Here is a 12,788-nt window from a genome sequence, read left to right as displayed (position 1 = left end):
TTTTTCCCATTGGGTTTTCCTTTAGCAAGGTTTTTAATGAGGCAGTACTTCAAGACCCCGACGTTTTGAAATGGTGTCATCCAAGGGGGAGTGTTATGAATTATTGATGAATGATGGATGACACAATTGTCAAACACCTTTATTCACACGAACACTCCAAGTGAAATACAATAGTTTAGATTGTCGGTAGTTTACTTTTTGCACAGTAGTTTTTGCCTTATAAATAGAATGATTTGAACGAAGGTTGATATCCAGAAGTAACAAAGATATCATATTGTTTACTCAGCATATTTCTTAGTTCAGTTATTACTTCGAAAATATTGTTATAATTAGGGCTAATATCATAACAGCACGTTATTTTTAAGAGTAACACAAGTAATAAAGTGAATGTGGGCGCAACTTGGCATAATAGAATACAAAATAATACATTTTCAAAAGAATACTAATTAAGAAAAAAGCTAGCCACTCATATATCTAATCTCCAAGCATACCACTCATATCTTATCTCCACTCATGATATCTTATCACATACATTCATTCATAGCATACAAATTACACACCAAATACTCTCATTCCAATTTCCAGTTTACTTACTTACTACTTCACTGTTAACAATGGCTGAAAGTGCTGCTTCTGCGCTTCTCAATGTCATCTTTGAGAAGCTAACTGATGAAGCTTTCAAGAAATATGCTCGCTCTCAAAAGATTCATTCAGAGCTCAAGGAACTGCAGACCACACTGACTCAGATTAAAGATCTGATTAATGATGCTTCTAACAAAGAAATAACTAATGAATCTGTTAGACTGTGGCTCAATAGTCTCCAGCATTTGGCTTACGATATCGATGACATACTGGATGGTGTGGCTACCCAAGCCATGCATCGTGAGCTGACGCATGAATCGGGTGCGATTATCAGCAAGGTAAGAAAGGTCATCCCATCTTGCTGCACAAATTAATCACTAACTCAAAGTTTGCATCACAAGTTAGATAGTATTAATGCCAAGTTACAATATCTAGAAAAACAAAAGGGTGATCTTGGTTTAATTGTGAAAGATGAAAAGCAGAAAAATAATAATAGAGGAAACGAAACGTCTTTGCTTGAATCCGATGTTGTTGTACGAGAAGGTGAGAAAAATAAATTGCTTAACAAGTTGTTGGGGATGATGAGTCATCTAAGGAAAAATTTAGCATCTTACCGATCGTTGGTATGGGTGGGATTGGTAAAACAACTCTAGCTAGACTTTTGTACAACGACACACACGTGAAGGGTTGGTTTGAACTCCATGTATGGGTTTGTGTCTCTGATGATTTTGATATCATTAAGATAAGCAAAACCATCTTTCAAGCTGTGTCCGGGGAAAACAAGGAATTTCAATAAGATTTTGGTTGATGTACTTCCTCGGTTACCACTATTAAGGTTTGATAAGCAGATGGAGATGACACATGAAGCTTTAGCCAAGTACCGACACATGTCATTTATTCGTGAGGACTACGTTGGTTTCCAGAAGTTCAAGGCATTTGAAAGAGCAAGAAATTTGAGATCATTGTTAGTGGTATATGTTGGGGTCGAAGAAAGTTGGAAACGTTTTTCTTATCCAATAAGATTTTGGTTGATGTACTTCCTCGGTTACCACTATTAAGGGTTCTTTCGTTGAGTCGCTTTCGTATAAGTGAGGTACCAGATTTCATTGGTGATTTAAAGCACCTGAGGTATCTTAATTTATCTCTAACTCTAATCAAAGAGTTACAGAGAATTTTGGGAATCTTTATAATTTGCAAACATTGATCGTTTTTGGTTGTGGTGATTTAACTACGTTGCCAAAAAGCTTCCTAAAGCTTAAAAAGTTGAGGCATTTTGACATCAGGGATACCCCACTTTTGAAGAGGTCGCCCTTGGGGATTGGTGAGTTAAGAAACCTGCAAACACTCCCTAAAGTTATCATTGGAGGAGACGGTGACTTTGCAATAACCGAGCTTAAGGGGTTAAAGAACCTTCAAGGGGAAATTTCCATTGAAGGATTGCACAAAGTGCAAAGCCCAATGCATGCACGGGAGGCCAACTTATCTCTAAAAAGGCTTACTAAATTAGAGCTGAAATGGGGTGATGGCACGAAGGGGAACATTTGACACGGAGGTTCTCAGTGAGCTTACTCCGAACAATGATACGTTGAATCATCTTGGTGTTGAGCATTATGGGGGAATAGAGTTTCCAGGTTGGGTTGGGGATCCCTCTTTTCATGAATTGGTTCATGTGTTGTTGCGAAGCTGTAGAAACTGTACATCACTACCGCCATTTGGCCGACTAACTTCACTTAAAGAGTTGTTTATTCAAGGCACGGATGAGGTTAAAGTCATAAGTTTAGAGTTAACCAGGAATATTGATGCTGTCTTCCCTTCACTTGAAATTCTAAGGTTTGAAGATATGTTGGGTTGGGAGGTATGGTCAGCCAATGGCGAGGTTTTAGATGCAGTGTTTCCACGCCTTCGAGAGCTCTATATAGAAAATTGTCCCAAATTGAATGACGTCTCACTTCAAGCATTGCCTTCACTCAGGGTTCTACAAACAAGGTACTGTGGTGATGGTGTGTTGAAAAGTTTGGTTCGTGCAGCTTCATCGATAACAAAGTTGACAGTTGATTATATTCTCGGGCTTACAGATGAGGTGAGGAGAGGTGTTATAAAGTATCTTGGGGGCAGTTGAAAGCATAGGTATCGAGGGTTGTAATGAAATAAGATACTTGTGGGAATCGGAAGCAGAAGCAAGTAAGGTTTTTGAAAAATTAAAGGAATTGTACTTATATAGATGTTCAAATTTGGTGAGTTTAGGAGAGAAAGAGGAGGATAATTTTGGGTGCAACCAGTGGCGGACCCAGGATTTTTTGTCAATGGGGTCACAATTTTTTCGGTTTACAAAATTTTTCGGGTCGGTCGTTATTCAGGTCGGGTCGAGGCGAGGAACATAATAAAACACGGAACTATGGTGTCATTGGAAACGAGTAAGTAGAAAGAATCTAAATTAGAAACTAGATGAAACATACACTTTTAATTCATACCCGAAAAACATGAACGTAATCTATATATATGGTCTTACATAATTGACCAAAACATGAAAAAATAACTCTTAACACAAATAAATGATTAATTATAATATACATACACAAGGTAAATAATAAAAGAATATGCAAAATCCATGTTAACATTATATATGTTGCATGGTGATAATGACTATATGAGAGAAACTAACAAAAAGCACAAATACCCTAACTGAATAACTAAGACTAGGATATTAAAAAAACAACAAAAAAGGAGTATGGTGGGGCTTGAACCTACAACCTCTCACAAGTAAAACAAGGGACTTTTCACTGTACCAGTTCAATCCTAATAGTATGGGTTCCAAGTATTAATTTTTATGGGGTCCTTACAAAATTTAATATACCGTCTCTAAGTAATTTTTAAAAAACATCGGTGTCCCGGGACCCCGATCGGACCTATGTGGGTCCGCCCCTGGGTGCAACGTCCTATCATCTCTTAGGGTGTTGCAAGTGTATTCTTGTGGCAGGATGGAACGTTGTTGTCCAAATAGCATTGAGAGTTTGACAATCTATAGTTGGAGGTCAGTTACAAATGTCTCATTCCCAAAAACAACAGGAGGAGGAGGAGGAGGAGGAGGAGGAGGGCAGAAGCTGAGGTCACTTACAATAGGTTATTGTGGAAAACTAATGGAAACGATCACCAACACATGCATGCCAATGCTAGAAGAGATATAAACGGTTGTCCAAGTATCGAGTCATTTCCTAACATCCAACTTTCAAATCTCACCAGTTTGACAATAAAAGACTGTCACAATCTTAAGTCACTTCCTGACCTTCATCTGTCAAAATCTAAATTCATTTCCTGACATCCAACTGCCAAATCTCACAGAATTGAAAATACGTGAGTGTGAAAGCATGGAGTCATTTGACTTTCAGCTGATGAATCTCAGCTTGTTAAATGATCTCGAAATACAAGATTGTCCGAATATTGATGCTTTATTTCCATGTGGGCATTGGCCTCCCAAGTTGAGTTCACTTATAATCGGGGGGTTGAAAAAGCCCGTCTCAGAGTGGGGCCCCCAAAATTTTCCAGCATCTCTTGTTTACCTGACATTATGTGGTGAACCACATATGAGTAACTTTAGTCAGTTGTCCTACCTTTTTCCTACGTCTCTTACTAAACATCAAATATCCCGTTTCAATGAATTGGAATCACTTTCAAAGGGACTCCAACACCTCACATCCCTTCAACATCTCAAAATCTTGGAATGCCCGAAGATGAAACATCTACCAGAAACGCTGTTGCCTTCACTTTTGAGTTTGGAAATCCTTGATTGCCGAATTCTTGCCGAAAGGTGTAATGGAAGAGGCTCCCACTACTGGCCCCTCATCTCTCATATACCCTGCGTAAAGATATTAGATGGCATAAAGTAAATATTTATTTTGCTTTCATTCTAACAACAAAGTTCACATTTTATCCCGACACAAGTGCGTATGCTTTTAGAAATTTTGTTCCTGTCAACATGAACTTTTGGCGAACTGGAATTTGTTGCATAAAATCTAAAATTAATTTAATGGTGGTAACAATATAAATTAATGAATATGCTTAGGACTTTGATTTGTAATATGCTTAATTGAAACATTCTGTGAGTAATTCGATATGATTTTAACATAACTATTATTTGACATGTTACAGGAGGTGATGATACCGCGGTAGGTGTGCAGCACAGATGCCTAGGGGAGCTTCGTAAAGCAGGTCGGTCCCACCTACTGCAATATGAAACTTCACCATTTAAATATGCAAGTTTGGATATAAAAAATGCACCAAGTATTACATAATGCAGCAAGAATAGTAACAATTTAAATGTGCAGTTTATTACATTATAAGCAGGTTTGCAGTTTATACCATAATTAATGTGATGCAATCTTGAATATAAATTTGCATTTAAATGTGCAGGTTGTTTATAGGTTATACCATCATGTTCTGCATGTACCATGGGCAAAAGAGTAATTTGTCAAAGCCTAAAGGAATTAATAAACTTGGTACACAAGTGATCAATGGAAAGTGAGCATCATAATCTTAGTTCATTTTATAGTCAATTTTATCCTCAACTTTAAATTCCATTCATATTCCAGTATCTATATTAATTTTGACAAAGGTTATATATATCATTTTGTACAGTTGCATTTTCAATTTTTGTTGAGTTTTTTGTTATTTTTTCTATGTTAAATTGAAGCAGGAATTGTAAGTGTTATATAAACATGTGATGTGCTTACTAATCATTTTGTACCAACGCACCATTGATCATCAAACTCGTCGCCTATTATTGCCTTTTTAGATGGAGACATTTTCTTTTTAACTCTAACGAGGTTCATTACAAAGTCGTATGGTGTATGTGTTGGATATAGTCATGTAGTCTTTTACACAATGACAAAAATTACCATTAAACATTGTACCTTGAATTATAGTTCCAAGCTTAAACGTTCATGAATCGGATGGTTACAAAGTTGACGAGTGTAGACCATGACTGCCGTTGGTCAACGCCAAGTCGATTGACATTAGGATTGCGTTGGAAAGTGCTATACAATGGCTCATTTTACAAAAAAATGTTGGTTTTTCCTGTACCTAGAGTCGGGTGAATTGATTAACCTATTGAACTTACTTCTAAATGTTCCCTATCAGATATTGACATACTTGGCGCCTCAAAATTGTGCACTACGTCAACGGTCAAGCCTTATGATGAATCTGAACTAATTATATGTTTTTAATAGTTACTCCTTATATAAAACTTTTAAGGTTCATAAACATGCTCAAATCATAATCAAAAGATCATATTCCAATTACTATTTAAGACAAATTTACCTTTATCAGTTATGTCAATTATAAACCTTTAACCTTTTTTATGGGATAAGTTCATACATGCACCTAAAACTCTAAATATGTCAAATTCAAACCATTTTACAGGATTACTTCATACATAAACTATCCTAGATATAATCTTTTATAATAAATAAAAGAGTTAATTACATAATTAGTCCTTCTACTTTGCCATAAGCGACACTTCTAAGTTTAAGAACTTAGATATTTAAGTTATGGGATTGAAACCAGGTGTTGGTTAGGCATTTGTTGAACAATCACGTATGTTTGGAAAAAGATGAAAACATTTTGAGTTGAAGATTGAAATCATGTCATGGGCGAATACAGGAACTTATAAAAGAACTGGAATGTGAAAGGAGGGGTCGCGGTTCTCCTTGGAAGAAGAAAACAAGATGGTACGTTTTGGTAAACTTGTTGTAAGATGAAAACTACTAATGTAAATTGCATGGTATCATTGTCACATTAGATGATCAAACGTATAGCGTCACTTGAAAGCAGCAATTGAGGCTTATGAAAACAAACGGTTGCTCTTTAAGGTCAATCCGAATGTTTGGTCAAATAACATCAAAACCTTTCATTAATAAGTAGCAGCATAAACCAACACATTTTGAGTACTGGATTTAACATAAAGCGGGACTCAAACAAAAAATTACGCTCAACATACGATTTTTGCTCTACTTGATGCACGTGGGAGCTCTAGCAACCCTTCCAGCGACACAATTTTTTTCTGAAGATCAATCATAGTGTCAAATTCTAGTCGTACTTTCTGCAGCATCGGTGACATGGCCAGGATAAGCTTCACAAAGTCCATTTCTGGCTTCATCCCCGTGAACTCTGTCATCTTTAATACACGGAGATGTTCCAAGCTAGTGTATGAATAGTCTAGTGGGTCAAAGGAATCCATATCAATTTGTGACACCACATTCTTTCGGTTATAGCTGTGCATCTATTTAAAAGAAAAGTATTTCAGCTAAGAAAAAAATGATAAAGATTGATATTTATACATATTACAATCTATACTCATTTACCTCCAATTTAATTTTCTTAATGTTTGGGGAGTTTGAAATCAAAAGAAGGACAAAACGTAACTCGTCTTTTTCCGCAAAAGACAAACCAACTAAGCGAAGAACGTTGAGGCAGACTATCAAATTTGCAAACTTCATTGGGATAACATCTGAAGCAAAGAGCTTTAACCACAAACAAATATTAGCATAATACTATTAACATAATTAACAAAAATAGTAGGTGAACCAGTTTTGATACTTTTATTATAAAATTACACGGCTCGGGTTCAACTAGAGCCCGTTTTGACCCGAACAATATTAATACATTTTAAATACGACCCATTTTGACCCACGTCCCGTTTGACAATATTATTCAAGGGGTTAATGAGCTATGCATTACCTTAACAGGACAACAACTCATATGCAGATGTTCAACCAAAGGCAAACGCTGGAATAGATCAACAAACTTAGAAGACACTTCACCCGAGAAATATGTATCATCTTCAATCTGCAGCAAATTAAATAGATATGAACTATGAAACCAGCTTAAACATAGAAGCCTTTCATAAAGTCGCGTTAATACTAAATGGTTCTTACCGGAGTGAAGTTCTTAATTACAGGGCAACAGCTTAGAAACTGTAGAAGCGCGCTTTTGCTTATGTACACATTATTAAAGCATAAGCTTGTTAGCCTTCCAAATGCAGAAAACGTTGTTGAAGGATGAATTGTACACCTTTGGAGTTTCAAGTAAGTTAAGCTCTGCATCGAAAAGAAAGACGAGGGTAACGTATAGCGATTACCAGACCCCATACGAAGTGTAAACTTCTCAAGGGCTTTGCTTCTTGATAGATGAAGTATCATCTGGTCAAACTCACAACCACCTTTTAGTTCAGGGATATAAAGTGAGAACTCGAGCACGGGACACTGGTGTAGTAACAATACTGTGTAGATAAGCAAGAGTTTATGTTTCTCGGGTAACCATCGTGGTTGCCAGATGTTATCGTTGAACTCAAGTTTGGGAATGTGTGCACAATGATACCGCCACTTACGGGACAAAACGCTAGTTCTAAATGCATCTCGTATTGGCATAAAAGTAAGAATTGTTTGTATTATGCTTGAAGGTAGGTTGCTGATAATGTCCAAAGGCATACACTGAACTTTCATCCTAGATAGTATGCAAGCAAATGGATCCAAATTTCAGAATGTATTGAACCGGGTATAGCATTCACAAAGTCTATATAACTACATGAAACATGTTTGCAGAAGTAGCCAGGTGGTGCCAAGTCGGTCAACTAGGGAGTTGCAAATACTCGGCCAAGGTGGGGAGTACTAGGGATTACTCATCAAGTACTCGGCACCTAGGCACAGTTTTTGCAACCATTGATGAAAGTGACACTATATATACTTATTGAAGAAGATGATAACTTGCATAGAATATGCCTCTAGGGTTTTGTTCATGATGTTGAGATTAATTAATATACAAAACTAGCACACCTATGGTTCAGCCATTCTAGGGGGGCATAATTAAAGCAAACTAATATCTGGAGCCTTTTAGTACAAAATATATATTTTTTGTTACCCATGGAATTAGCAAATGGGATGTATTTTTAGTTAATACAAGTCATAAAATTATAGATGTGTCATTGTTAATTTGTTATACATTGTTACTCAATGTTATACATTATTACTCAATGTAAGGGTTAATCTGAAAAAGAATATAAAATACTAACGTGGATATATGCATGTATGTATGTACGTTTCATATGTATGTACATGGGCAGAGCTACGGGCATGAGCATGTAAAAGGGTCAAGTGATCCTTTAAGTTTATTTATTATACAAGATTTGTGCAACATAAACTTAGTGAACCGTAGGTGTTTTTTATAGTAACCCAGTAAAATAAAAATAAATTTGAGTGATGAAATGAGACAACGGGAAGTGATTGGAGTGGTTGGTTCTCTTTTCTCTTGACGTACTCTTAAGATAAACTTGGATTACATAAGCACTAATATTATTATGTGACAAATTTTGTAATTATATACAAAACCGAAGCGTGTGGCATCACTTCTCATATGTTTCACGTTGGTTCATATTTAACGCTGAATAAGTCCATTAATGGTGGTGTCGATCGAATTTAATTAGTTCAATGTACGATATATTGTTTGTGTATTCTTTTGTTCTTGATTTAATCATAGAATTCAAAGTATATATCAATTCACTGCAATTTTTTTTATTTTCGTTTTGTTGCGAGCTTCTTAATTACCAATAATGGTCATGGTCACTTCTTTTCGGTGGTAAATGTGTTTAATATGATTAAGAAATTATTCTACCTTTGACCCGTTTCAATTTTAGCTAATCTTTTATTTGACCAATTTGAGACATTTGATATAATAATGTAACCTAAGTCGATCCATTCATAAGTAAGCGATTCAACATTGATTTTTATAACTACGTCACACGACATCGTCTCTTTTCTTTGGTAGGCCCGAAAGGCAATTGACAAACTTGCTGTAAAAAACAGGATATGGGCTTTGATAGGTGATGTAGTGGGATGGTATTAAAAATTGTATTTAACGAAATGGGTATATTAGATATTAGTATATTTGGTTGTGTAAATATGATATTATGAAAGTTTAGGGGTATATATGAAATTTGATCTAATGAAAAAAAAAGAAGGAAAATTCCAAACTAGTCATTTTTTACCCACTTTTTCCGGCTTTAGTCATGACGAAAACAAATTCCAAAAATAGACGAACTAATCTGACAAAAACCGTTTCTGATCCGACGAAACAGTGAGACTATCGGGACGCGCCACGAAGCATACTATTCCGTAGAATCCGACGGTTTTCCGCTTTGTCAGACGGATTAATGAAACAAACCGACGTATTAATAACTGTCGGATTTGGCTGTTCATTTCATGCTTCCGTCGGATCCGATGTTTAATTTGTCCAATGAACTATAGATTTTTCAATTCGAGGTTTTTTTATTTTGAGTTCTAGAGTGAAATTGAACAATATGGTTGTGTTCTTCTCGAAAAACTAAGCGATTTGCACTATTGGTTTGCTTCATTTTGTGGAGAAATAAGATAGATGGAGATCGAGGTTGGTTATGGAGGTTTAGGTTTGAGAGGTAAAAGATGAAGAATTTCGTCGGACCCACTAAAACTCCATCTAACGGTGTCAAAATTATGTCGGATCTGACTGAACAATTTGACTATTTTGGGAATTGTGTTGGTCTTGAACTATAATTGGAAAAACTTGGTCAAAAATGGCTACTTTAGGTGTTTTCCAAAAATAAAACATTTTAGCTTATTTTTAGTGATTAAAAAATGGATGGATTAAGTAGAATCTGGATTGATAGTTTGTAAAATAGTTTTTTAATAATTTACAGTATAAGTTATAAATAATTTTTAATTTAAACCCTGCGCTATATTTATGTCACATGATCATCTCCATATGACGTTACTTCATTATATAGACGCATTGATTTACAAGTGATCTTAGAAATCATCTATTGAAATCTAATTTTATATTTATGGTCAGTTTTTATATATATGATGATCGATTAGTTCTCCATAAAAGTTTAACACCCCACCCCAAGGGGTGTGCAAAAAAACCCAAAAATCTTACGGTATCCGCAAACAAAAAAAAAGAACCGACTTGTGAATTTGGTTCTTGGTTTGGTTATCAATTCCACAAATCTTACTTTTACTTATTCAGGTAACCTCATTTGAATAAACCGAATAACAATCGGTTTAATCAAAATAACCGATCCGAATAATGAGGTTAAAACTGATTCAATTCGGTTAGACACACTAGTACCAGTTCGGTTATAGCAAAAACAAATCAAAACCGAATAAAACGAATCAAACAACCCGATATCCGAACTGATGAACACCCCTAGGCAAACTAACCATGTTTGAGGAAAAAGAAAAGTTGACTATGAAAATTAGTTTAATAAACATTCAAAAGATAACTAAAAATAAATAACAAATTGAATTAAATAACCATAAAGCTAATTTCAAAATTATAATTTAATATATTTTTTAAAAATATATAATTTAAGTGTGCTGGTACATAACATATACAGATTAAAGAATAACAGATTTTAAAATCACATTATTTTTCATTGTCAGTCTTCACTTTTCATTTACCTACACCTTATAATAAATAATAAACTTTTACTCATTTTAGTTGCAAAATCTCTTGCAAATTTTGCAAGTGATCTGCCACGTGAGTTACGTTCGTTAACTAAAATCCGCCTAAAAAATTAGTGACAAATTTGTTCATTATCACTAATAATACCTTGATGGGGTACCAACTCATACACAAATTCTCAACCAAAGGTAAACACTCAAATAACTCAACAAAGTCAGAATTCCAACATCCTAAAAGATGATTTTCATCGCCAATCTGCAAAAAATATAATATATACAGATTAAAGAAGCGGAATATAATAATAAATACATCCATAGGGTCAAATGCAAACCCTTCGAAGGTTTATTGCATCGAATGGTTTGCATTGTAAACCATTTATCGAATCTAATCGAACCAGGGTAATATGGTCATTTATTAATTGTTTTTAATGAATTTGGAATATATGATATATTAAGAATTTTGTAAGGGCATATATGATATTTTTAGTTTTAGGTGGGTATATATGATATTTTAACTATTTTGTAAGGGCATATATGAAATTAATCATTCATAAAATATATAGTACCAGAGTGAAGTCGTTGAGCTGTGGACAACTGGAAAGGAAAGATTTTGCGGTTATGCTGACATTGTTAAAGGATAAGCTAACGAGCCTGCTAAACCCTTTGAAGGTTACCGGAGGTTGAAACGCGCAGTTTTGGAGTTTCAGGACCGTCAATTGTTGCAACTTGAAAAAGGCTGGCAGTAGCTTATGGTCATCACCTGTCCTGATGCACAGGGTTAGTTTCTTCACGGTCGGATTCCTTGATAGGCTAAGTATTATCTGGTCAATCTCACAACTGCTCTTTAGTTGAGACATACAAAGAGAGAAGTCGAGTATCGGGCCTTGATGCAGCAACAAGATCGGGTAAATAATGTATAGTGGTTTAAATCTGATTGATGTGTTTTGACAAGTCGGTCCCTGAAACACTGCATCATCGAACACGAGTTTGGGAATGTTTAAACAGTAGTCCCGCCAGTTTTGAGATAGAATACTTGTCCTGAATGCATCTCGCATCGGCATAAGAGAAAGAATTGTTTGTATGATATTTGGAGGAAAGCTGCTGATTCTATCCAAAGGTAATTTTTGAATTTCCATCTTGGGATCCTTTTGCGAAATCGAAACTATCAAATGAATAAAACCAATAAAGAGTTAACTACACGAATGGTCGTTTCATTTACATAAACTTAGCAAGCTTTTTAATCTCATTTACTATGCAATCAATATCGGTGGAATATCAGTTACCGGTCCTCAAGTGAAATTTCGGTCAAAGCATAAGTCAGAGTATCGGTACCGATAATATCGGTGATATTGACCGATATTGGTGTTTTAAGTCTTAATTTTCAACTTTTAGTGTTTAATGTTCGTGTTTTAAGCCTTAATCAGTTCCAACTTGCTACGACTTTTAGTGTTTTGCAAGTTGCAAGAGGATAATTTGTTAATAGTAGGAGAGTATACTAAATTGTGTGTTAAACTGCTATATATACATATATTAAAATTACCGATATTCCACTGCAATAACCGATATCTCAAATATCAGTCGGGACCGATATCTGATATTTTTTCGCATTAACTTAACTGCTTAGCTCATTTAGTGTAAAAAAACACGTATATGTAATTTCGGAAAAAGAAAGATTAAACTATCACAATGGTCTTACCACATGGACCATTTGCGTAATTC

General features: G+C 35.3%; 1 protein-coding gene and 1 pseudogene across 1 annotated transcript; one reads left to right on the top strand and one right to left on the bottom strand.

The window, feature by feature from the left end:
* Positions 1-366: 366 nt before the first annotated feature.
* Positions 367-3,583, top strand: LOC143636778 (putative disease resistance RPP13-like protein 1; annotated as a pseudogene).
* Positions 3,584-6,565: 2,982 nt separating this feature from the next.
* On the bottom strand, positions 6,566-12,268 carry LOC143636777 (F-box/FBD/LRR-repeat protein At1g13570-like). Its single transcript, XM_077104287.1, has 6 exons — positions 11,636-12,268; positions 11,218-11,325; positions 7,512-7,838; positions 7,315-7,422; positions 6,939-7,097; positions 6,566-6,856 (listed from the first exon to the last, which is right to left on the bottom strand). Exons 1-6 carry the CDS (start codon positions 12,203-12,205, stop codon positions 6,566-6,568), a joined length of 1,563 nt encoding a protein of 520 aa, XP_076960402.1. The 5' UTR covers positions 12,206-12,268.
* Between the last annotated feature and the right edge of the window lie 520 nt (positions 12,269-12,788).

This window comes from Bidens hawaiensis, unplaced genomic scaffold (assembly GCF_021521415.1).
Source record: "Bidens hawaiensis isolate Kalapana, Puna unplaced genomic scaffold, B.hawaiensis_p1.1 tig00008043_1, whole genome shotgun sequence".
In the NCBI taxonomy this organism is placed as follows: Eukaryota; Viridiplantae; Streptophyta; class Magnoliopsida; order Asterales; family Asteraceae; genus Bidens; species Bidens hawaiensis.
Note: the sequence above shows the minus strand (reverse complement) of the source record. Positions and strands in the feature narration are given on the sequence as shown.